Source organism: Culex pipiens, chromosome 2 (assembly GCF_016801865.2).
Source record: "Culex pipiens pallens isolate TS chromosome 2, TS_CPP_V2, whole genome shotgun sequence".
Classification (NCBI taxonomy): domain Eukaryota; kingdom Metazoa; phylum Arthropoda; class Insecta; order Diptera; family Culicidae; genus Culex; species Culex pipiens.
Window position 1 is genome coordinate 70,244,513 of NC_068938.1, and position 27,696 is coordinate 70,272,208.

At 39.8% G+C, this 27,696-nt stretch overlaps 1 protein-coding gene across 1 annotated transcript; it reads right to left on the reverse strand.

The window, feature by feature from the left end:
• On the reverse strand, nucleotides 1–26,860 carry LOC120416070 (cullin-3). The gene is made up of 11 exons (XM_039577738.2): nucleotides 26,638–26,860; nucleotides 15,776–16,532; nucleotides 5,830–6,069; nucleotides 4,621–5,760; nucleotides 4,387–4,557; nucleotides 4,154–4,324; nucleotides 3,982–4,096; nucleotides 1,353–1,516; nucleotides 1,075–1,292; nucleotides 870–1,008; nucleotides 1–802 (listed from the first exon to the last, which is right to left on the reverse strand). Exons 2-11 carry the CDS (start codon nucleotides 15,830–15,832, stop codon nucleotides 650–652), a joined length of 2,568 nt encoding a protein of 855 aa, XP_039433672.1. The 5' UTR covers nucleotides 15,833–16,532; nucleotides 26,638–26,860; the 3' UTR covers nucleotides 1–649.
• Between the last annotated feature and the right edge of the window lie 836 nt (nucleotides 26,861–27,696).

The following is a 27,696-nucleotide window of genomic DNA, read 5'->3' on the forward strand; positions in this document are numbered from 1 at the left end:
ATATGTGTGTGTGTCGGTGTGTGTTTTGCTTTCTTTATCTCTTTTTTTCTGTTTGTTTTTTAATCCTTTAAGTTTTGCTCTTCTATGTATAATATATTTATAAGTTTCTCGCGTTTATTTGTAATAAATAGTCGCGCGCGGGGGGTTTTGTGTCAAACAAAAAAAAAATAGTGTTTTACAATTACGGCGATAGGAAGTAGTGTGTGTGTGAGTGTATTTGTGGGTGTGAGAGTAAATGAACTGAACACAATGCTGCGCGCGTTCAACAAACTACGAATATAATTTTGCTTTCTTTATTTTCTTTGTACAAAAATCAAAATAAAAAACATTGAAACGATGAACAAAGCACGGCACGATCACACGCTGGGAATCACGAAAGCAGGGTGACCGATTTATTCGATGAAAATTACACGCACGCACGAAAGGAGATCTTCCTTTTAAAAGAGAGGAATTTCTTCGCCAGTTAACTTTCATTTTGCTGCATTTCTCTTCTTCTTCTTTAATTGAATGGTTTCCCAATGTGTCTGTGAGTGTGTGAGTGTTGATGTGTCCGAATTTGTGAGCGTGTATGTGTGTCTGTATGTGTGAGTAGTGTCCTGCAGCTGATCCCTTCCAATGCAACTGTTTACGTTCCCTTTTGTTACAGTGTTTAAGCTAGATACACATAAACCTTGCGGTCCTCGGGCGTTCGGGCCAGATATTCGCGCTCGATCAGGCCCTCTATTCTCTTCTTGATGATCACCGGGGACGGCATGAATCGGCTCTTGAGCTGGGTAGTCACATCCGATACCAGCAGATTGTGCTGCAGTTGAAAAAAAGAAAGCGTTTGTAAACGAATCCCACCCAGGCAGAACAGCGTAGATACTTACGGCCATCTTCTTGCGCGCCTTCATGATCCTCACGATCGCGGCCTCGATCTCGTGCTTGCGGTCCTCGTCCACCTTGCTGCGGGTTTCCTTCCGCTCCGGTTCCGACTCGCCCTTGGCGGCCACCGTTTGAATTTTGACCCTGAAAAACACTTCACGATTACAATCCAACTCTTCCCACTCTCAACCCCCCAGGAACGGCACCCACTTGTGGAACTTGGACACGAACGCGTCGTTCACGTAGAACACGTTCGTCGGCTCGATGTCCTTGGTCTTGGGCGTCCGCACCAGCAGACGCTGCTGCTGCTTGCCCATCGACAGCGACTGCAGCGCCCGGATCAGGTCCTTGCCGGGGATGTCCGTCTCCTGCTGGATCTCGTCGTACGACAACCGCTCCCGGTTGTTGAACAGCATCAGCACGCACATCTTGAAAGAATCACACCAATTAGAAACTGTGGTGACCGCCTAAAAGATAAGGCAATCTACCTGGTACGTGGACAGCTGCAGGACGTGCTTCCGGGGCGCGCCGAGCGCCATCGACGAGGGTGGAGCGGAAACGGACGCCACGACGGCGGTACTGCTGCAGCCACCCTCGGCACTTTCCTTCTCGGCCTTGACGCCGTAGAACTCGGCGTTCATGTACACGGTGCCTGTTGGGATTGGAAGTTTCGTTAAAGATGAAACATATTTGTGATCTCGACTTGACTTTAAATTTCTGTAATTCTGCATAATTCTCGGCTAAGAGCATAGCAGACTTTTCTCTCTCTTTCTCTTAATCAGTCAGTTCTCCAAGCAAAGCGTGCAGATTATGGATCATGTGCCACTCGTTCCTAACTGTACATTAGGGGCTTTAGGGGCTCCTTCGTTCTATTGGCGATGGATCCAGATGTCGTAGTTGTATGAAACAATAAGGAACAAGAAATCTCTTGCTAATTTCTTTTTCAGCAGCAGCACGTTCATCGCCATCCACAATCCTTTGTCTTTTTCGTATTAATTACTTACTTTACTCTATCAGCAACAGGTCTATTGACCCAACGCTGATCTAATCGAAGGTTTTCAGGATCTTAGATCGCTTGTCTCCAGTCGCCCACAATGTTGGCCGCTCTTGCGTCTTGGTCGACTGCATACAGCCAACGCGTACGAGGCCTTCCACGAAGCCGACGACCCCGTCCAAGTTCGCTGCTGAATATCGTTTTAGCCGCCCGCTCAAGCGACATTCTGGCTACATGTCCAGCCCGCTTAAGCCTGTCGTGCTTGATAACTTTTACGATGGCAGCATGTTTGTAGTCTTGGTACAACTCAAAGTTCATGCGCCTGCGCCACCGGTCTCCTACTAGATTGCCGCCGAAAATAGAAACGCAGGATTCTCCGCTCGAAGACCCCAGGTGCTCTCTCTGGTCAACCTCCTTTAGTGTCCACCATTCGTGACCGTAAAGTTACTCGCTGGCACTCCACATCGAACTTCCCTTTGGGTTTGCGTCCTCTGGTCGTGCCGATCACTTCGGTAGCCGTTGTGTTGACGATGCTCTAGAGGGCTCCCCATTGCTCGTCCAGGTTACCCGTAGCCGTGTCCTCGTTGATCCGCTCGTCGAGCTTCCGACTGTACTCTGCAGCAAAGTCGTTACTCGAGAAGCGCTGGACGTTCAACCGCGCTATCCTCGCCTTCCACGGGGTCAACACGTTCGACAGCCTAGCTCGAATCTTGCACGCTACCAGGAAGTGATCAGCGTCGATGTTCGGTCCTCTGTACGATCGGAAATCCATCACCTCCGAGAAGTGTCGACCATCCACCGTAGAAACGTGATCGATTTGAGTGCACGATTCGCCATTCGGGTGGCCCAGCCAACGATCCTGCGGCGAAATTAACCAAACGTAGGCCGTTTTCATTCGTGCCAGGATGAAGGCTCTGCTTGCCGATGACAGGATGGAAGAACGCTTCCCTTCCGATCTGCGCGTTTGCGTCTCCAATGACTATTTTCTCGCCGTTTCTTGTCCATAGGTCTTATCGAGATGCTCGTAGAAAGCGTCTTTATCGTCATCCGGCTTGTCGTTCGTCGGTGCGTAGTTATTGATCAGGCTGTAGTTGAAGAATTTTCCCTTTAATCTCAACACGCAGATCCGGCCATTCACTCGGTTCTTCTGAATCCCCAATCACTACGAAACCGACTCCGTACATCGCCTTTTCGCCACCACTGTAGTACTTGAAAGAGGTTTTGGCGATGGGGTCCACCGCCGTGAATTCTCGCTCTCCATGACCGGGCCACGGAACTTCCTGGATGGTGGCCACATGCACGATCAGCTTGTGCAGCTCCCGAGCAAGAAGGCCAGCCGAGTTTCTAATCGTTGTCCTTTTTATATCGTATGGTCTGATGCCGATTAATTCGTCCTGAATTTCTTATTTTGTTTATCTGAGTTGCTGGTTTGCTTCGGTATGCCGTCTTACCAGGGCTGCGAATACCTAGTCTCGAGGTGGGGCTGCCACCTTGCAGCTACCGGGAGCCAGACTGTTGATGGTCAGTCATTTCCATCTTGTAAGCGTCTTAAAGTCTGCATAAACCCGTATCACCATCTCAGATGAACTGACTTGTTGCAAATCATGCCTGTCGTGTCGATACTTTCCACATCTCCCTCAAGTCGATGTTAAACAGCGCATTGGATAAGCCGTCGCCTTGTCGTAACCCTCGATGTGATGGGAAGGAATCACCATATTTGAAGAGAGCACCGGGTAACCAATCTTTGCAGGCAGTTCTGTAGTCCTTCAGCAGTCTGATCCCCCTCTTCACTGTGTCGGGAACTGTTTGTCAGATGCGGGGTACCATGTTGGGCTTCAAAGCCGTCTCCATGCGCTTCATCTCCGTTGAGGTTCTTGTTGACCATATAATTACTAATGTTCAGAACATGGCAGACATTCCCATCCTTGATGTCATCCTGGTAATCTTGCACCAACAATGTAGAACATCAATTCTTCTTTTGGTTTGGCAGTCGTTGAGGCAAAGTTCAAAGAACGATTGTATTGTTACTTGTCCGACGTTTCGATTTATTTAAAATCTTTATCAAGAAATCTATGAAAAAATCAACGAAAAAAATATATCTAAATAAAAAATCCAATACTCACCGAGCTGCGGCTGCAGCGTCAGCTGCCGGCCCGAGTGTTTGGCCAGGTAGAACCGCTTGAACGTTTCGAACGCCCTCCGCGGTGCCAGCGGGATGTTGCAGTTTGGCGTGGCAGACTGCAAAGATCAGCTTCGTTAGTACCAACACCCACAGCTGAGATTGATGAAACTTACCTGCGTGGGCCAAAAGCCGGTGGTCAGGATCCGGACCGACAGCTCGACCCCGTCCAGCGCGGACGGGTCGTTGCTGATGTGGTTCTTGAACTCCTCCATCACCGTGTTGGACACGGACATGTCCTTGAACATGCCCTCCAATTTTGAGGTAAATTGACAACCGCATTCAGTCTGCAAATGGAAACGTTTGGGTTTAGTTTTGATCCTCGTTGGAGAGACTCGCAAAAACTCACCTTTAATTTCGATATCATGTTCTTCTCGGAGTCATCGCTGACCGACTTGTTCAGCAGCAGCCGCTTCGCCAGATGTGCCTTGTAGTATCGCTCGAACACGTCCTTCTCCAGCAAATATCGGAATAATACCATGGTCTTGTCCAGGATCGTTTCAATTTCTTGCTCGGACATCTACAAAAGATAGAAACATAGTTTTAATCGTACAAAATCATGACGCTGAGTAGAGTAACTCACCCCCTTGCAGCCCTTTTTCAGCTTGTCGTCGATAAACAGCGACAGATACTCGGGCGATTTGCTGTTCAGGTTGAGGAAATGCTCAAAGTCGGACGAAATCATGTTCTTGAAGATTTTGTCGTTGCTGAACGAGTGGTGCAGGAAGTGGTCGAAGCGGTCCTTCAGATCGAGCAGGTTCTGCACGAACGTGATCGGGTTGGTGCCGCTTTCCTCCTCCTTCACCAGGTTCTTGCCCATCGAGCGCAGGTGCTGCGAGACGCAGTCGGCGATCGTCTTGAGGCCGCCGTTGACCCGCGAGAACAGCTTGTACATGCAGCCCAGGTCGTCGGTTTTGGTGTTCTTCAGCATGTACACGACGCCGGAGTTTTCCATGTCGACGATCGTGCGCATGTGCTTCTTGATGAGCTCGTCCTCGACCACCTCCACGATGCGGCTCTCGGTGCTCTCGTCCAGATACAGCTTGGCCCGCTCGGCTTCCTCCGTGATGCGAGCCTCAACCCGCCGGATGTACACGCTGGCGCTGTTCTCCGACAGGAATTTTTGAGATTCGAGCTTGTAGAACGCTGCCGACTGCGTCAGGAACGGTCGCTCAAAGTCCTCCTCGTACACCCAGCGGCAGTTGATGCCCAGAACCATCAACATCTGGCACGCGTTCTTGATCGCGATATGGTCAATGGCCTCACCCTTCCGCTCGCACATCACCATGTTCAGCAGCGTCTCGCGCATGTGATCCCGAATCCTCCCATACCGCACGACCTGATCCCGGAAGATGATCAAACCCAAATTATACACGTTGTCCACGTCGTTCTGCTGCACGTACACCCGGTCCATGTACATCAGAATGTCCCGGATCATCACCATCGACGTCTGGTGGTCGTTCCAGGCCTGGTTGAGCGTCTGCAGAAAGTTGGAGTTGAAGCTACGCAGCACCTCTTCGCGCACCTTCGTCTCCAGGTGCTGTGTGACCACGTCCTTCAACCCCGTGTACAACCGCTCGCCGTGCTTGTGCAGCACCATCGTGTACGCATTCCGGTACAGCTCCTCGAACGACAGGCCCGAGTTGTTCTTCTTCTGAATCTCCTGGATGGCGTTCTTCAGCAGCGACCAGATGGACTCGACGTACTTCTCGTCCATGGTCATCTGAAAAAAAGAAAAACACAAAAAAATACGTCAACAACCTCCAAAAACCAACAACCCCGCAAAAACTACATAGATGAACGGAAATCTGGCCAAGGTGGAACACCACACCGGGTGGCGTTCGTGCAGCGGAACGGAACGACGGCGCACCGTCCTGCGGCGGAGAGCGGCAGCTGGTCGGGGAATACGACTGTTGCCGCTGCTGGCGACGACTGCTGATCCGCTGCTCTTCATGGCGGACGACCGTGACGACGACGAAACCCGGGATTGCGCTAGCGCGTGATCATGGGTACGGGAGTGGACCGTAATTTGCTTAGAAAGAATCGTAAATCTTGAGCGGGAATTAGATTGAGAATTGTATAAGTGTGCACGATTTGGGGAGAATTTGGAAAAAGCTGAACGAGCTGTCAAAAGGAAAGCTCGATCGCAGCAACCCCGGTGAAAAATATTCAAATCTACCCTGGTGCTATCCATAAACCACGTGACATTGATTCTTTTTTACCTTCTTCAATGAGGAAAAAAAATAAGTCACGGCATAAAACAAGCATAAAACCTAATTGATTTAAGTTGAATAGAAGTTGTCTATGTTATCCCATGTGTTGAAGTAAAATTTTTAGAAAATCTTCAAAATATTATAAAAATTTAAAGACATAGTATATTTATCACGAGAGAATAAACATGTTGTGACTGCTAAAAAGTTATGGGTCAACACATTTTCCTAAAGCCACTTACAATAACATTTCTAAATGTATCTAGTTAAATAATTTATTTAAAGTCAAATAATAATTTACATTTAGATTACCCACACAAGTGCTTTTTATGCTTTACCCTACACCAACACTATCATTTGTACTATTACTTCTAAAAAAACAAAAAAAAAACATTTTTTTACCTAATAAATAAATAATAATAGAAATAAAAAAAATATTGAAAGTCAACAAAAACAAATTACAGTGTAAAAGTTTGGAAACCAGTCGTTTGCCAATTCTGCAAACTGTTTGTCAAAAAACTTTTCCGCAAACAATATGGCGGAGCAGTTTGACAGTTTGCCTGCATTTCTAGTGTTTTGCCTTCCTCACCTTACTGAGGAAAGGCTATAAAATCACTCGAAAAATGAACTTCTTAATTCGACCTCGTAGACCCACCTTCACGTATACCTATCGACTCAGAATCATGTTCTGAGCAAATGTGTGTGTGGATGTGTGTAGGTGGGTGGACAAAAAAATTGTCACTCGATTATCTCCGGACTCGATGAACGGATTTTGACCGTATTAGTCTCATTTGATCCGTCTTGGGGTCCCATAGGTCTCTATTTAAAATCAGCAAGTTTAGTTGAGTACTTCAAAAGTTATGCTAAAAAAACGATTTTGGCGTATGTCCGGAAGATTGTAAAAAGGGTGGTTTTTTCAAGAAACCCTATCATGTTATACATTTTCAGAAAGGTATTAAAAAGACCTTTCCAATGAGCTCAAAATATTGAAGATCTGACAACCCTGTCAAAAGTTATTAGCACTTAAGTGTTACTTATACACTTTTTGGAGGCCGGATCTCAGATATTTCAGTAAAAATGATGTCCGGGTCCATCATGCGACCCATCATTAGTTAGATTAATTGAAAGACCTTTCAGATGAGCCTAAAACATCAAGGATCTGACAACCCTATAAAAAGTTATTAGCACTTAAGTGTTATTTATACACTTTTTGGAGGCCGGATCTCAGATATTTCAGTAAAAATTATGTCCGGGTCCATCATGCGACCCATCGTTAGTTAGATAATTGAAAAACCTTTCAAATGAGCCTAAAACATCATGGATCTGACAACCCTATAAAAATTTATTAGCACTTAAGTGTTAATTATACACTTTTTGGAGGCCAGATCTCAGATATTTCAGTAAAAATTATGTCCGGGTCCATCATGCGACCCATCGTTAGTTAGATAATTGAAAGACCTTTCAAATGAGCCTAAAACATCAAGGATCTGACAACCCTATCAAAAGTTATTGGCACTTAAGTGTTATTTATATACTTTCTGGAGGCCGGATCTGAGATATTGTGATAAAAATATTGTCTGAATCTTCAATGTGAACTTTCGTTGGATAGGTTTTTTTTATCAGACCTTGCCGATGAGCCAGAAAAATTGAAGGTCTGCGAACCCTATCAAAAGAAATCAGTAATACAATTGATTTGTTAAACATGTTAAGGGAATGTTGCTATTTTTACTGAATGTATTGACTTTATGAATGTGAGGAAGGCACTTACCACCTAAAGCATAGCATAGCATAGCATTGGTGTCTACCCGTAGCTGCTACTTCGTTATTGACCAGGACCCCCAATCATTGCTCCGTGGACCACAGATGAAAAGTAGGAACCAATCATCACCCCTTCGCAATTTTCAAAGGTCCCTATCGTGCTGATCAATACCGACGCCGGCCACGACCAGTGGTAAGACACGGGGAAGTGGATGGGAATGTTAGTCCGATACTTGAGTGATGGGACCGCCAAATCGACTGCGTCTCCGACAAAGTATCACATGAATTTTGAGGGGTTAGTAAGATGGGTATGAGGTCAGGATTCACTGTGGTAGGTGATGCGACCATAAGCAATTTGTTTATCGGTTGAATTTTTAAAATCTTAGGCAGCCGGCTGCGGAAAGATACAATGTTTATTATTTAGAAACTTTTTAATCGAACGCGTGCCTTCCGAGCATTGGTGCTGTGGGAAGGACTTTTGATTTGCGAAAACAAATTTAATATTAAATGAAAAAAAAAATGCAAATTGCGTGGCAAACTCGACGGTAAACGTGGCAAACCAAACTTTGGACGAAAACGAACCCGAACTCGTAACAATAAAGACGACAACGGTAACGAAAATCCTGCGTGAGTCGGTCGTCACGCACTCAATCGTGATGATCCCATTGATTACAAGAAATCATTTTTAATTATCGACCGATTTTTATTTGTTTCGCGGCAAAAGAATAGTATTAAGCCATTAAGAAAAATGAGAAAACATTCAAAAAGCAATGTCAAGTCGAATCAACCACGCGCGACAAATAGATAAAAACGATGATTACAATAAGGATGACTGGATAATCAACAGAAACAAATGCGCCCGAATCGAAGCCGAACAAAAATAAACAACTTTCGATCAGTCCTAATCAATTTGAAGATAACGACAAACCGGCGGTACGAAACGATAACGACGAAATTACTTAGCGGGGAGAACCGACCACGACGCGAACGTTTAACAGCATCGAATCAATCCCTGAAAAATAATTTGATTTATATTGAAAAAAAAAAAAAAACTCATTCATACAAACTCTTACACACCACACTCTCTCACTCACCGAGACCTTAACCGTTAAAATTTGCAAGTTGTTTGAAAACTACAGTAATCTCTGTTTTATCTCATTTTAATTTCCAAATTCACGTTAGTTCAAGCTTATTTCTGAAGTTTGTTGACGCTATATTGAATGTAGAAGAAGCAACCAGCAAAACAATACATGTAACACATAAATTCATTTTTGTTTCCTTCTATTTGTTTCAATATTTGAGATTGCATTTAATTCAATAATAACAAATAAAAAAACTTCTGGCATTATTTTTTATCCGTCGATTAATGCTCCGTTCTTGCATCCCTGGCTAGTAAACATGATTCTCTCTTTCTCTCTCTCATCCGTTCAAGCTTTACCAAACACACACACACTGTCACTCGTAGGGCTACATAATAACAATACAAATAAGACTGATCTCACCCGAATTCCGCATTATCTTTAACGACTACCCACGTGATCCTCGGCGCATGGTAGAAAAGGCATTGAGAGAGCCGCCACTGCTGTGGACCAGCGCCAGAATCGCTGCTTTGCCTCGTTCTCGTGTTCCGCTCTCCCCACCCGTACACATAATTCCGAAGCCTTGTTGCACACAAGCACGACGAAGAGCGCGTGCCATCCGTGTTGACAATCGTACACATTGCCGTGCGCTCGACGCGACCACCGGGTTTCCACACTACCAACGCACACCGGCTTCCGAAACCACATGCGAAGCTTGATGGATCAGCACTTACATTCGGCCGTTCAGCCTTCTTTGAGGCCTTCCCCCGTAGACACCATTTTTAGAAAACACCAAGAAAGGCCATTAAGTTCCGAAACACCGAAAAACCCCTCTTCACGCAAAATTCGGGTATCGCATTATCACATCTTTGAAGGCACTTACCACCTAAAGGTGGATTAAGTATCGTTTTTTTATAGGTCCTATAAACACAAGTGCGAGTTTGTTTGTTTGTTTTCCATAGTCTAAAGGAGATATTAGACTATGACAAACAAACTCGCACTTTTTCGCGTTTGACAATTTGCCAAATTCGCAAACTTGTTTGCGACAAACTCGCAAACAAGACAAGATGTCAAAATGTCAAACACAAAAAAGTGCGAGTTTGTTTGTTTGCTATCCATAGTATAATACCTCCTTAATACGTCCTTGAGATGCACTTTGAAATATGAAAAAACTAACTACATTTTCATTAATGCTTTGTTAAAAATCAATCAAACTTTGTGGATTAATGAAGTGTACAAAAAATTTTTTGGCCTTGATTTATATCTTCTTAAATTTTGCAATTTTTAAAGTAGATTTTTTGGCAGGTCAATGTCAGGGTAGTTATGACGTCATTCTTTCCCGTCGATTTTTAAGTTGGAACTTTACAAAGAGGTCAGATATTTAACAACGGATAAAGTTTCTGTACAGGGTTGTATGAACAATTTTCTGATACACTTAATTAAAAATATCTGAGTCCAACCAAGGCCGGGACCGACGTTTTACTTCCCCATCCGATGGAAGGTTGAAGCAGATGGAAATCGAACCCATGGTCTTACTAAGCGGACAGCTTAACCATTCGGCCAAGCCTGCCACCGCGATCCTGTAATGTCCTTTGAATTTGAAATAGGATGTAACCCGTAAAAAGGCATTTAGGGGAAGGTGGGGCAAGACGACCATATGGGGCAGGAGGAACAATCGCTCGTACGGCCGTAATTTTTACAATTTTGATTATTTCCAGCATGAGAAATTGTTGCTAGCAGTGCAATTAGCTGATTCTACTACCACATAACCGCCAAAACGAAGTAAACGCCATGGGGCATAAGATTAAATGAAGTTTTTTTTTAAAAACCTTTGTTTTCTAATAATTTTTGGAAAGTACAAAATAAGGCTTAGGGTTCGTTATGATGCTCATTTTATCAAAAAGCTATTTTTCCTAGATCAGTAGTGTTACAACCAATGATTTGCACCTATTAGTAAGTATGATTTAACTTTTGGTTAAGGTGGGGCAAGTGTACCATATGGATTTTTAGTATGGAAAAAATACGAATTGCTGCAACAACATATTTTATTGGGAAATTAATCTAATCTAATCTAATCAGACCCTAGCGCAGCCAATCTTTCGAAGGGATCCTGGAGAGTGCCTTAGGTTAGATGACGCCTAGCACTCTTCTTGTCATTTATTAACATTTGTAGTGCACCATTGCATCGGAATGCATTGAAACATCACAAGCGTTAAAGCGGCCAGGCCTACTGCGTAAAGCCGTATCGCAGAGATGACTCGTAATTGGGTTGAGTTTGAGCACTGAGTGTTCGAACAACAACACAATTCTGAATCGACAAGGGAGGAAGAAGCGTGGGGACACACCACCATACGCTCCGAGATTTGGTTGTATTCGTTGGGAGCACCATGCTAAGAAGGTTTGGTACTCCGGGACCCTCTGGGATGGGACATTGAATTTCCACGAATTAACATGTTGTTTGATGCATTGTTCCTCTTGCCCCACTAGTTGAGTAGAACGTATGGAAAATCCAAAAATTTAAAATCGTTTAACATTGAAAAATAGGATTTTTTCAAAATTTGTTCTGTCAAAGTCTTAGTTAAGACCTGAAATAAGATGATTATGAAAAAATCCAACAGATGTTTTAACGTTTTTAATGGGTTATAACGAGCATTTCCTTAGCTTGTTACACTTGCCCCACTTTCCCCTTATCAAAAAAATCGTCTTGGGAAGCTTTCTTTTATTACGTAACGCAGAATTTTGGATTTTTGAGATTTCAATAAAAGGGTCCACGTGATTTATGGATGGTCCCTTAAGTCACATAAGTGGAACACCATACAACCTGATAGCTCAAAAAGTGGGACGATTGTTGAGTTCTTTCACTAGTATAGTGGAAATTTGTCCACGCTTGTCACAGCCTACTCAGCATCAACAACTGTCAAATTTGAATCTATTATACCTCTTGCAAATTGACAGAACAAAATATGTATACCACTTGTATGTTGACAGAAGCTTCAAGCATTCGTTCATTAAATGAAGGAGTTTATGTTGCTTTGGTGACGCGATTTCTTTGCTAATGATTCAATTTTTATGCTCTTCCTCAACAATTAAAGCTCTCCCTCGTGATTCCCTGATGGACAATGGGTTAATGATGTCATTGATTTGAAAATTAAGAGGAACAGATTTAAGAGCTGCGAATCTCCTCCTCTTCCCATATTTTTGTTCGACGTCAAAGAATTCAAGCCATGTACTACCTAAATACCTGTTTGCAATCGAATAAAATGATGAGCCATGATATCTGAAAATGCAGTTTTAAATGCACAGTTTTTTCCGGCATTTTGGAGCAGGAAAGATAAAAAATCGCAAAAACAAACGGCCATACGAGAGTCGCACGAGAGGCAAAAAGAAAATTCAAATCATGGAGTGCTGCGATGTTGTTTACTTGAGGCAACTTTTCAGTATACCAGTTTTGATTGGACGAAGGGTCAATGCATATTCCATGTAGCCGGTGCCTGTTTACGATTTAATAAAATTATCAACTACGATTTAACTTTGCTTCTAATCATTATTTTAAAAAAAATGATCGAAAAAGGATAAAATTCGGAATATAAGAAACTTGCTAGAAATTTTAAATTTGGTTGTGAGTGATACAAATACATATGACACATTCCGGCGTTGCAACGTCACGAAATTTTCCATTTTTTTTGCGAAATATGTCTTGTATGATATTAAAACCTGTTCCAAATATAAATATTATTACAGATTCGGATTGACAATTGAATTTTCTACAAGTAGTGACTATGGAAGACTTGTTTTAAGTCGAACTTTTCATTTGCCACATCGGTCACTCTGTGGCGTTGCAACGGATACAAATTAATTAGGCATGTTTTCGTTATTTTAAACATTTATAATTGTTATTCCAGCTGCGATTGAAGATTGAACCAATAAAACAACGAACAAATAATTAAAATGATAGGCTGATAGGTCTTGAGCCAAACGGGTCGTTTTTGTCGCTAGAGAATGTGCCGTATGCATGTACCATAATATTATGAAAAACAATCGAACAAATGCTATTTTTCGCTACTAGGATAAGCGTTTTTTAAGAGATTGGGCACAGATGAAAAAGAAAATAGAATTAGAATAAAATTGTGATCAACAAATGAGGTTAGATTAAATAAAATTAAGGATTACTCACTAGCTACATCTACTGACAATAATTATTAGAATGAACAGAACAACGACAACATCAAGGGATGTGTATGTGTATGTGTGTGACAAATTGTCCAAGGCATAGTGCACATTAAAATTAATCATCGTAATCGGCTATGAAATTATTTGGATGGCCGGAAACATTGTTTTCAAATGAGGCATGTTTTGTAAAAAAGAGTTCTGTTGAAAATGCTGTTTAAGTTTAATTACACGCCGAAGTACTGCTAAGTCAACATTATGTTCTCGATGGAAATAAATGCTGTTATCAAATAATGTTCCACTTTTTATAATTTCATGAAATTTAAAATATTCCAATTACATGCACTATGGACGACCCATCAATGCAAAACTGCCATAAAAACTTGTCTAAAAGTTGGAGCTCTCCACCGCTAGAGGCAGCACCGTGCATATACTCGTTTTTGAACCTCAAGTTCCACGGATGTGCTTAAGTGCTTATGACTGTAGATAGAGTTGTCAGATCTTCAATGTTTTGGACTCGTTGGAAAGGTCTTTTCAATACCTTTCTAAAAATCTGTAACAAGACCGGTTTACTCACAAAAACCACCCTTTTTACAATCTTTCGGAATGTAATCAAGATCGTTTTGCCTTCCTCACCTTACTGCGGAAAGGCTATAAAATCACTCAAAAAATGAACTTTTAATTAGACCTCCTAGACCTACCGTCAATTATACATATCGACTCAGAATCACCAGCTGAGCAAATGTCTATGTGTTTGGCTGTATGTAGCCATGTGTACCAAATCAATGTCACTGGAATATCTCGTCACTGGCTGAGCCGATTTTGACCGTACTGGCCTCATTCGATTCGTCTTGAGGTCCCATAAGTCCCTTTTGAAATTTATAAGATTTAGTAAAGCACATCAAAAGTTAAGCTTAAAAAACTGCTGCATATAAATTTTACAATTTGCAAAAAAAGGGTGGTTTTTGCATGGAATATTATATATTTTTAGAAAGGTTATGAAATGATCTTTTTTGAGGATTGAGAATTTTCATGATCTGACTTACCTATCTAAAATTAAAAAAAAAAATGGTCTGAATTTACATAACCTCAAATGGTCGGGTCTGATCGCCACGAAATTGCCGTGTAGAGGGATGTCATTTTCCTCAAAGCCGGTGTCTGTATAATCTTGCCAAATAGTCTGTAGGTAGTGTGTTTTTTATGCACATCACTTATTTTTATTAGGACCTCTTTAAGAGGTCTGCGATCACGTTAGGGGAGATCCATAAGCATATCTTTAGAAGTACTTAATTTAACTTGTGATTTTGGATAGAGACTTATGGGTCCACACAAGGGTTCACAAGACGGATCGACTGAGACCAAAACGATCGAAATCCGTGAAGCCAATCTGGAGATAATCGAGTGGCAATTTTTTGTCCACTTACCTACACAGTACACATATCCACACAGACATTTGTTCAGATCTTGATTCTGAGTCGATAGGTATACGTGAAGGTGGGTCTACGAGGTCGAATTAAGAAGTTCATTTTTCGAGTGATTTTGTAGCATTTCCTCAGTAAGGTGAAGAGGCAAAAATACATTTCAAATTAAATGAAATCCCAATCTAAAAACTTTACTTTATCCACCTTTAGGTGGTTGGTGCCTTCCTTGCATATTTTTATCAAAATATCTGAGATCCGGCCTAAAAAGTTTATTAAAAACATTAAAGTGCTTATAACATTTGATAGGGTTGTCAGATCTTCAATCGTTAGACTGCGTTGGAAAGGTTTTTTAAATACCTTTCTAAAAATTTATAGCATGGCGGGTTTTCTTACAAAAACCACCCTTTTTACAATCTTCGGAAGTTTAGCTAAAATTGTTTTTTTAGCAAAACTTTTGAAGTACTTTTCTAAAATTCATAATATTAACTAGGGTCTTGTGGGACCCCAAGACGGATCGAATGAGACCAAAACGGTCCAAATCGGTTCAGCCAGTCCGGAGATAATCGTGTGCATTTTTTTTCGGTGCACGGACTCACATCCATACACACGCACAGACATTTGTTCAGAATTTGATTCTGAGTCGATAGGTATACGTGAAGGTGGGTCTACGAGTTCGAATAAAGAAGTTCATTTTTCGAGTGATTTTATAGCCTTTCCTCACTGAGGTGAGGAAGGCAAATAAATTTTTCAATGAAAGTTCACGAATTAAAAAAAAAATACATTCCAGGAAAAGTTCAAAGCCCCAAATCTACCCGCATCCGCACCTGTCCTTAAACGAAACAAAATCACCCTCAAACGAGACATTCCCATCATCAACTCCGACCGACCGACCTTGAGAATTCCCTCCCGGTTCACCGGTTCAGTATCCTCCCACAGTCACAGTGCGCTCCGGGTTTGCCACCATTGCCAAAGTTCATCATCCCAACGAACCAGCTGACGTCGCTCCCCTTTGCTTTTTACACCTCGGCCATCAATCGATCGCTCTCATCTGAAATTCCCCACAAAGAAGCATTTTTGTTGTTGTTGTTGTTTTCGCCACTTACCGGGAAAGCCCGAATCCGCATCTTGCCTTCCTTTTTCTGCGTCGAAATGCGACTCATCTTGGCCGGGTGACAATGGTCGGTGTCGCGGTCCAACACAAATCCGGATGATGTTGTGGGAGAGGAGGCGGGTTCAAATTCCGCCCACACTCACTGAATTTCTCTTCTTGTTGTTTTTTTTTTTGCTTTCTTCTGCTAAGCTTTTCAGTTCAGCTTCTAATTGTGGTCTCTTCTTCTTACCCCTTCTTCTTCTTCTGCACTATTTTATAATTTGATTATCAATCAAATGTACAATCGTTGCTGATTTCGCTCGAAAACATTACTCACACACACTCACAAGATAGCAATACACACACACACTTGACGAACTCTCCTTCTTCTTCTTCTCCACCCTTTTCCTCCACTCGAATATCGGGGGGGAGATTTGACTGCTGCTGTTTGGGGAGCTGCTGTTATTTTCACTCTCACTACTGCAGCAACAACGGCAGAAGCAGCTGATGATGATGGTGGTCGTGCTGATGCTGATGTTGTTGTTGTTGTTGTTGTGGCCAGCACTGCTGCATTCGTGTATTGGTGCTGTTCGATTCCACCACCGTCGACCAAACGGTTTCGACCTTTTCTACTGCTGCTTTATGAATGAAACGCGGCTGCTCGCACTCGTCGATCAAATTATGCATTATTCCATTGAGCATTGAGCACGCCTCCACACCGGTACGAATGTCCTCTTTTTTTGGTGTTGCTACACGTTTTTCACGAAATGCTGCAACAAATTAGAACACTAGGGCGTTAATACTTTCCACGAATAATGGGGTTTGCGGGGGGACCCACGGGACGACCTTCCATGTGTATGTGTGTTTGTATGTGCACGGTAGACGGGGGGAGGTTTCCAGATTCAGAATGTAGTAGAGCGTCCAATTTCCCGTCCCGGGAAAAAAATCCCGGGAATTCCCGGGATTTTCCGGAAAAAAATATTTCCCGTTTCCCGGGAAATATGTAAATTTCCCGGGAATTCCCGAAATACAAGCAGAAGTATACATTTTCCTACCTTTTTGGCACCAACGTTTTGAAATTATACAAGAATGGAATGAATATAAACTATTTTATTTTTGACAACCTTTTTAATGGTTTTTGTAATATCATTTGAAAATAAGATATTTACATCTTCCGGCCAAGATCAACATTGAGATTTGTTTGACTTTTTTTTTACCTTGAACATGTTGGATGGAAATTGAACTGATATAGTTAAATTTTAAAAAAGGTTTGTGTGAGAAGAATTTGTTTCTAAGTATTCGAGAAATTACAGATTGACGTTATAAATTTATGAGGCACGTGAGCTACCAAGGGCGTAAGAGGGTTATATCGTGCTTGCCATTTCATTAGGGCACATAACTTTTTTAACCAAGAGTGTGTCCCTTTCACCCCTTATGTAAACTGTCATTTGAGTGAAAGGGATACACTATTGTTTACAAAAGTTATGTGCCCTTTTGAAATGTTAGGTTCCATATATGAAAAAATATCATTGAATTTCAACCACTTTTAAATACTCAAAATTATTTTAATCTAATTAATTTATTAGGCTGAATACCATATAACCATTAAAAAATAACTTCGTATCATATGAAATTTACCCAAAGAATGCAACTATATTTCAAAAACTCGCTCCAAATATTTGCAAACTTTGAGTTCTGATTTCATGAAATAGTGTTTCAAGTTAAAAAGCGCTAGTAGATTTTTAAGGTAAATTCAATGTTTATTTATTTATTCCCAAGTTAAATTTTTTGGTTTTTATATTTTAACTTTATGGTCACTGAGACAAATTTTAAAGCAATTTTATGGTTGTGGAGCATAAAATTGCTTTGATTTAAAAAAAAATCCTTCTCAACAAAAATAAAAAAAATAAAAAAAAGTTTATATATTTTCTCAAAGTTGCATGATTTTTTACAAGCAGTCAAGCCATTAATTGATCCTCACACTCATTTTGACCATTAAAGTTGCTGTTCTATACAATTTCGTTGCAAAAGATTAATCAGAAACAGGATTAGAATAATTTTCGTTAAATTTCAAATTTCCCGGGAATTCCCGGGAAATTTGTTGAAAATTTCCCGTTTCCCGGGAATTTTGTAACCCCGGGAAATTGGACGCTCTAGAATGTAGGTTCTGCCTTGCTTGGGCAAATCGGCAATCATAAGAGAAATGGGGCCATTTTTCTCTTTTTGCAGGTCAAATTGAAATAAGAATGGGCGAAAGGACATCGTTTTCAACTAAACTTGGCTAAACTAAGATCGATTTGACAACAATTTTAACACTATTTTTTTTTTTCGATTTTTTTCTAGTTTTTAGTAGTGTTCTACGGAAAACTTCACTTCTTTTGTTTTATATTTGTTTTGTTTCATTTTTAAGTATTTTAAGTTGCATTTATCATGTTTTGTTTAAGTTTTTTTTTTTTTGATAGTATTTGGCTTACTCTATCACATTGTCTCGTTACTTTTTTACCTATCTAGTTTTTTTTTCCTGTTTATACAGTCACTTTTTCAATTTTTTACTTTTGGTACTCTAGAACGATACCATTAATATTACTGCATACTTATTTCTGCATAATATAGAGGAAATCAGTAACAACATTTCAAAAGGGCGAAACCTACGATCCTGCCGTTTCAGGAAAACCAACATTCAAAATTTTGCAATTTCGATCAATTCCTATTTCCACAAAAAAGCATGAAAACCATCAATTTTGTCAAAACGTAATAGAAAATAGCAATAATTTCATCATAGAGAGCAATTTGAAATTAAAAAATTGAGAAAAAGAAATTACGCCTTTTTGAAGAGCGTGCCTACATTTTCGCCCCACCGTATTCGCCACCCACTCAACCGAAACCACGGTTTAGCCCGTCAGGTTACGCCACAAAGCAGAAGTAAACAACAGATTCGCCCTTTTGTTTTTTGTTCATTTTTTGGGTTTTTAAAGAAAAAAGTGGTGAAACAACTGTTTTATCATTGTGAAACGTTACAGTCAGTGATAATACAGTGATATTTGCAACCTCAGTGATAAAAAATTGGTCTAGAAAGCCTTCATAAAGAGTCCGGTTCAGGCCAAGACTCGTTGAGCTAGGATACACCGTAAGTAGCAAGTTGGTTTGACGATGTGGTCTATATTGAAGTGACGTTCCTTGGGGTGTCCCCGCCGGAAGTGGGAGACATGACACCCCGCGACACCATCCTGCCTTCTCAATCTTTGCATAGCTTCAATGGTTACGGAGGCGATGATTTTGTACGGCATTCCTCCTAAACCTCCCTACACTAACTTTTTGTCCTGCAACTGCTAGACCCAGAATCCCCGGATGTCCCAAGAACCGGTAAATTATGGACCTTCATTTCTAGATTGTGAATCCAGACCAGATCCGATACTACAATAATTGAAATTAAAAAGTTATGTATTTTGGATCATACAAATCTGTGTTTGTTGTGGAATTGTGGTCAGAGACATCAAAAACATACATTTTGATCCATTTTGAGGATTGTCAGGTAAAAATTCACTAAATTATAACAAAAATTTAGTATTTCTTAATATACGTCGGAACTTGCAGAAAACACTACATTCGCCCCTCGTGATTGGATGAAAACACAAGGGCGGAAACTCAATTTGGTTTGTTTTGATTGATGTTGTTGATTAGCCCTTTTGTTTTTTGCTTTTAAAACTACGTATTTTCGGAATTTTGAGATGATGGAGGGTGTTTTAGAAGCAGTTTTGTTCGCTTTATATGATTCTGACAAAAACTCAGTTTGTTTACATCTGAGGGTTTCGCCCTTTTGAAAAGTTGTTACTGGAATGTTCGTAAGAAACAAAGCCAATGTTGATCCCAGAAAAAGTACATTTTTAAAAACATTGGCAAAGTCACAACAAACTAATCACACTTCCAACCTTAGATTTTTTTAAATTTTAAAAGATCAAAAATTGGTTGAAAATTTGATTTTTGGCAAAATGTTAGATCGAAGCCCGTCTAGAGGTGGGGATTGTTGACCTGGCAACTCTGTCATGTGATAACAGAGTATCACTTCAATTTTCGAAACATTTCAAAATGTCATAACATGAAAATATCGCAAAATCCGCGTCAGCGATGGAAATATCACCATCAAAAGAAAATATTTTGATGATCGTGAAGAGATAAAATCGGAAGGAAACATGGCTCTCCTCTCTCGCGCACGAAAGATCGGAAAAAAGAATCTCACAAAATCATCATCTTGATCATTCGGTGGGAAATTTTTTTCAGTGATTTCAGAACTACACTTGTAGGTGTAACGTCACACGTCGAAAAATGACCTGACATAATATTAATTTGAGTGGTACCAACAAGGAGATTCACAAAAATTCTGCAACTGACTGATTTTCTTTGAGAAGTTCGGGAGCGATTTTTTTTTTGCGTGCTTCACCTTCTCTCTCTCTTTTGCAGGTGAAAAAAGTTCGCAAACGAAAAAGATGTTTATGCTATTATTCCAGCCCTGATCAGTGTTTATCCTGCTGACGATTCAACATTCCCCAATTTAAATAAGGTTAATTTAATGTGAAGCGGCACACCATTCGAAATTAACTTTTTTTAACATGCTTAAATTTGGCGGAGCTATTTATACTATCGAAACATGGAAGAATCCCGAATTTCAGCATAAACAAACCACCCTTTCTTTTTTGGCACACAGCAATTTCTGGTGTTCGTTTTCAGTTAATATTTACTAAAATCTGCACTACTGAAATTTTCAGTTAGTTTTTCGCTGAACTTCAGTTAAAATTTGTTTGGAGCTGTCAAAATTTGCTGAAATTTCAGCAATTTTTCATTTACTGAAAATTTTAGTCGTGCAGATTTCAGTAAATTTAACTGAATTCAGTAATGAGGGTGTGTTGTGTGCACCATCCCAAGGATGTCGGGTCGATTTTCATAAATTTTCGATGAATTATTTTTACATAAAAAATAACTAGCGTAGTTTCCATGAAGTTTGCAAGACAAACAGTTTTGAAAATACAGAGCGGAATCGCTAATTTGAATATGCGAATCCAAATCCGCTAATAGGAACGACTGACAGCTGTCAAAAGCTTGAAACCACGTGCTTTTTAATTTGAATACGTTCGAATTTGTCGGGAGCGAATGATCCATAGGGTAAAAGTTCCCATATTAAAATCAACAATTTATTTTCATAAATAAGCATCGAAATAACTGAACAGTTGACTAATATTCCATTAAACGAGATTTGTGAAGCTGCCAGGAGTGAAATAATCTATTTTATTAAAATCTAATAAAATCCATTCTGCCCCAAGTGGATTTTAATTTTATGGTTCCACCACCAAGCCTATAAATGATTTGAAGCTTTTGTTGTTGTTTGTTTACTTCCCACACATGCATTTCCAACAACTAGAATTAAAACTTTCGTTCAAGGGTCCTGATTTTCGGTTCAAAGATCAGAAATTACTTACTCATCACCGAACGAATGTTTGCCGACTGTAGCGTGCAACCATTCGCGAGCGAACACGACTTGCAGACTATCCTCAGAGAGGATAAAGTCTAACAAAATACCAGCGTGGCGCTGATCAGTCCCGCACTACCACATTTTGTCGTCAATGGAGCACTTCCATTCGAGCAGTTTTTGCTTTTTTCTACAATGTATTTCTTACACCCTTACCAAAAATCATGATTTTTTGAGTTCCAAATCCCACTTTTCATACGAATTTTTCAGTTCAACCCATATAACCATTTTTATGGTTGTAGTACCTGAACTCAAAAAATCGTATGAAAAGTGGGATTTGGAACTCAAAAAATCATGATTTTTGGTAAGGGTGTATAGAGCGAACTGTCAAAAACTGCTCGACTGCGGGTGCTCCATTCAGGGTTGCGACAAATACAGATTTATCTGTATTTTACAGATTTTTTGAGTGATTAGATCATACAGAATCTGTATATACAGAAATACAGATTTTAAGAAAAACATACAGATATATAGATTTTCCCGAATTTTAATTTAAATTAAATAATTTTAATTTTTCAAGTTTTTTTTTTTAAATTGCTGAATGAGCCCAAACATTAAATTTTAGATTGTATGGCATTTTAACGCATTTAAAAAACGATAAAGAATGTTTATTTTTGAAAAATTGTTTGAAAATGTCAATACAGATTCCAAATACAGATTTTCGTCCCCCTGATACAGATATACAGATAGTTGACCCTCAAAAATACAGAATCAAATGTGGCAACCCTGGCTCCATTCTGTTAAATGAGTCTTTAATGTTGTGTAACAAGTTGTGTAAACAACAACATTTTAAAATATTATTGTTATTGATAACATTAATTTCGTTTTCGTTTTCGTTTTACGGAGCAAAGTGGGGGACGCGGCCTCAAGTCAGTCCAAGTCCGGTTTCTTGTGGAAAATAGGGTAGTGGCCGAACTAGTATTGCATACCAAATGAACACCACCGGAAGATATAGAGGATCAGGAGGGGGAAGGTGAAAGAAAATTAGTGTAGGTGTGAGTAGTAAGAACTTGGATGACTTAAGCGGTTACGTTAATCTAAGTTTAACACTAAATAAAGGAAATCTGAAATTATGATTCAAAGTAAAAAGGCCCGGAAGAAATTGAATTATTAGTTAATTAAATAAGAAAATGTAAATAATCGGAGATTTATACAAAGGACACCTATGATGTATTTCAAATTTAAAGGAAATTAAAAAAAACTGGAAACCGAAAGATGAAAACTAACTTGTCTATGGAATATAAATCTTGATGCATTTTTTTTTCTGGGCCCCGTCCTGTCGCGTCTGTCAGTAGTCTTATCGTACATTACAACTAGAAGCAGATGTGCAAATGAAATAGTACACTTCGATCAGTTTAACCATTGATTAAAGTCCAATCTATTATTTACAACCTAAACTAAACTTTCTGAAAGAAACTTGAATCTCAAACTCCCAAATGCCAAACATTCCTTTACCTTGTTTTTAACCCAATAAACATAACTGAACAGTTCATACTTTACAAGTTGAACACTCGGTGTTAAGACGACTATTTCCGTAGTAACAGTTCAATAGGGCAAATCTGCATTTGTAAACAAGCAGTCTATCCCCCTCTTACTTGACGTGAACTGTCACTTGAGCGAAAGGGATAGACTGTCTGTCCACAAATGCAGACGCGCTTTATTGCATTATTGTTATTGATAACATTAATTTTAAACATTATTAAAAAAAAACAAAATTGTATTTTATGTATAACATTTTGGGTGCCAAAATCAACTGTTTGAATATTTTTTACGTGATGTTTTGGTAAATATATATTAACTAATATTGTTTTGTCAAAAGCGCACAAGTAGCATTATTTTTTTTTAGAATATGTACAAAAGCTCTTCAAAATAGCTACAGAAATAAAATTTGGACTGCACCCTAAAAAGATAAGGTAAACCGTTTTCCAGACACAATAATTGTCCAACTTTATGTCCGATAAATTTCAATCTGCGCTCAGAATAGCCAAATTGGGTCCTAAAACGGAGCTTAGATTGCTGATATTATTGTTAACAGCGATAAAGCTTTTTTCTGAGTACAATGACCCTTTGTACGACTACAAAGAGTTTAAAATGAATTTTTAAATCAATTTTGAAAAATTAACCTCGCGGTCCTTCTTGACAGAAAAGCTCTTACTTGACAGCTCGTTCCAAGGGGACCATAGTTGATCCATCGAAAAAATGTTGTCTTGCCAAAAAAAATTTTGCATTAAAATGAAAAAAAAAAAGTGATCAGAAATGGTTTTTAATCGTGTTTTTTACCGTTGTACATAAAAATTGGCATAGGGCTTTAGTACACAATTGTCAGTATGTTAATTGAGTGTTTCTAGTTTTTTTTTCTGAAATTTGAGATTTTGTAATAATAAAACTGTTAATCAATATTATTTGTTTTATCAAAGGATAGCAATTGGTATGTTTTAAAACCACCAATTTTCAAGAATTTGATCTAAAATTGAGATCCATAGATTTGATAAAATTTAGTTCAGAAAATCAGAGTTTAAGCTAATTTTCTTATCTGATTCCTGAATAAAAAACATGAAAAAAAAAATCTAAGTAGGGATACTGCAACACTCTGCTAGTATTGTTGATTTTTTGAAAACTAACAACATTTTCAGTTAACTTTTTCCTGACAGTAAATTTTCCTTTCAACCAATCTGTTAAGGAGTCCATTTGCAAAATCTATAAAAATAAAATTAAATCATTACCTAGAATTTACTGTAACAGGAAAACTTTGAATCAACCTATTTTTTTACTCAAATTGCAATAATAAAATCAGAATTCCTTGAAGCAATTGGCAATTCTTTAAAACAAGGAAATTTATCAACATGTTGAAGTATTTAGAAGGGGCGCCAAATTGATGCACTGCCAAGGGCGCCGTGGGCCCACAGGTACGGCTCTGCCTATACCCTAACTGGCTCAATCGGCCTTGCCATCACAGAGCCGTGCGTCTATTAATAGATCCAAGATCTATTGTTCTTCGTCTCGACGGAAGATGATGTTCTCCTGGTTGTCTTGTTCGAAGAGAGTCTGCCTTCTTTCCTTCACGCGTTGTGGTGTGGTTGGTTGGTCATCTTCCCGTCCATTCCCCACTCACTCAACACTAGTTGGGCTTGCTGTTAGTAATAAGACGGGATTCGATCCCTGATCGTCTGCTTGAAAGGCTGATCGCTAAACCATTAGGCTAGCAAAAACGCAAAAAAAAATACAAAAAACGGGGAAAACAACTTGTTTCACTAAAACTGCGATAATTTTAAAATTTGAGCGATGACCTATACTTTTTTAGATATACCAAAAGTTGCGTCTTTCAATTAGGCCGTTGCAAATATTTTTCAAAGTTTATGTCGCCCCCTTCAAAATTGGTCTAAAAAATCAGGGGGCAAAAAACTATTTTTCCAAAAAAACTTCAAAAATTCCAAGAAAATAGAAGTCCAATCAACTGAAAACAATCCAAAATGCATTTTTCTGTATTGATAATCATATTTAGCATGTTTGGGCTTGTTTAAAAATGTTTTGAATTTTCATGAAATTCCAATCCAACACCACCGCAAAAAAAATATTTTTCGCAAAAAATAATTTTTTCTCAATACATAGATATTTTGGAAACTAATGATGGCAAAACAACTAGACAGGTTTATAAACTTCAAAAAATATTTGCAACGGCCTTATGTAAATTGCAAAAGTTATTGGGTTTCGTCAAGTGTTACGAATAGGGGGCAAATTTAAAGATTTTGAATGTTTCTTGAACCACGAATTTCGATGTCAGTTTGACTTTTGTCGCAGAGTGCTCATATTTGGCGTGAGTCCATCTGATCAGCAGTTTCATCTTAATCAGAGCACCTTAAGACGAGTTGTGACACATTCTAGAAATACTCATTCTTCATAAGCGTCGATAAATTTTGCATTGAAGTAAAAAATAGGTAAACGTTAGAGACATAAAATTTAAAAAAAACTATAAAAACTTGACCATAGTAGAATATCTTAGAATGTCAGTCTAGATAGACACCATGGTGGCGCTCTACACTGTACAACAATGTGTTCTCTCTACTTGAACTAACCCCCCAAACTGAACAAGCAAAGACCAACCCAAGCAATTAACAAAACAAAGCAAAAATTGCATTGACGATGCCAGCAACAAAGTCTCAGCACAATTTCAATCTTTTTGAAGTTGAAGCCTTGAAAACGTGGTAGTCGTATCGACGAGAGTGTTGGTCGTCGAGGCCACGTTCGACTGCTGATGGTCAAAGTGACGGTCTACACGACTACAATAGTGCGTGCAAAACGATGACGACTTAATGAGCGTGCCTCGTAAAATGCGAGTGAAATCGTCGTCTTCGAGGAAAATTCAATGTTTTATTTTTTGGCTAGTGGGCGATCGCTGGAACCGGATTCGTTGGCTTCTACGCCAGGTTTGTGAAATTACATCTAGCAACTAGATAATTAAATGAGTTACAACGACGATGTTACATCTGGTTCTCGCGTTTGATTTGCTTAGCCTGCATAGCTCGTCAGACACTGATTCTCTCTCTTAATGAGAAGGGCAGAGGTCGCGTGCGAAGTGGGTTGTGCATTTTGAGCGAGTGCTAGGTTTGACGTAGTTTCCCTTTGAATGTTTCTACTTTAAATAATGTAAATTACAGATGTTCAACAAGCAGATTAAAAGTTTAAATCGCAATCCTATGCAGAACTTGCCACCCTGCCCGTGTGGCCCCCCAAAAACAGTGAAGCAACAAAACTCGAAACAAATAGCAAAAATCGAGTGTAGAATGTTTGTGTTTGTGTGTGCACAGCATACAAAAACACACAAACACTTGCTCGCTGGCCCCCACAAGACGGAAAGGGGACGACAAAAAAGCAAATAAAAATGCAATAAGCTGCTGCTCTCTGTCCAATCCAATCCAAGGTGTTCCGACCGGAGATGACAAAGAGTAGTCGAGAGCTGCTGCTGAGAAATCAAACCAGACAACAAACAAGACTGCACGTTTGCGAGGTCACTTGACATTCCGGAGCTGCTGGTTCTCTCCAGATGGCCCCCTCTTCGGTGTTTCAAACTTCTCCTCCTCCTCCTGCGTGATAATTGACCACAATCCGTCGTGGTCGTCATCGCCTGCTTTTTCAGGACGACATCCCCCTGCCGTAGCCTTCAGGTACCTCCCCCTGCAACCCATCCACGTACACACATACACACACACGATGACCGCACGGCGAAAACGGAACGGAGAAAGGAATGAACGAAAAAAAAGGTGAGACGACCCAATCGAAGTGCGCGAGCCCCCGTCCGCAAATTCGTCGGGATGAAGAGACGAGAAAAAAAAAAGTAGACGAAAATTTTCACTGACCGCTTTCGGGCCGGAAACGGCGCGGACCGCACCGGAAAACGCACGCAAACCGGTCCACGACACTCGGGCTCGGCCCCGGACACGGACTGGACGCGGAACGAGCGGCGTAAAATCGCGATTTTCTCTCGAAAAAGTAGAGCCCACCAAGAGTACCCGTCCGTAATGGCGACCAACACGGTTTCGTTTTTTCCTTTCCTTTTGTCGTGCTGCTTCTCGCTGGATGGTGGTCGACTGATGGCTGCTCGATTCGCGGGCGGATGACAGCGCGGTGTGACGAGAAGTGTGCTCAGTTTTCGAGCAGTTTTGACAGCTTGCGTGTTTGCGGGAGCAGATTTTGTGAAAGTTGCAACGCAACGCAGCTTGACTTTTTGGAAATCTAGGGGAAATGTACCTATTTACGTCAATCATCTATCTTCGGCATATCTGGAGTTTTTTTTGAAAAGGACCAATAAACCAAATTTCCAGTTTTTGCTTTTTGGGTGTTTTTAGTGCATCTCCAGCGCTGAGTGCAAACATCGAAGCAAAGCTAATTTGCACCCGACGTCAACCCCATCGCGGTACCTGTCGCGGTAGCAAATTTGCTCTCAGTTCTTCGGGATTTCACTTTGCTACCCGGTATTCAGTCTGTTTGCTACCGCTTCAAATGGAATTATGCACGGAAAAATCGAATCAAGCACGGAAAAAAAATAAAAAAATTAAAAAAAAATCAAAAAATTTCAAAAAATTACAAAAAAATTCAAAAAAATTCAAAAAAATTCAAAAAAATTCAAAAAAAATCAAAAAAAATTCAAAAAATTTCAAAAAAATTCAAAAAAATTCAAAAAATTTCAAAAAATTTCTAAAAATTTCAAAAAATTTCAAAAAAAATCTAAAAATTTCAAAAAATTTCAAAAAAATTAAAAAAATTTCAAAAAATTTCAAAAAATTTCAAAAAATTCAAAAATTCAAAAATTCAAAAATTCAAAAATTCAAAAATTTAAAAATTCAAAAATTCAAAAATTCAAAAATTCAAAAATTCAAAAATTCAAAAATTCAAAAATTCAAAAATTCTAAAATTCT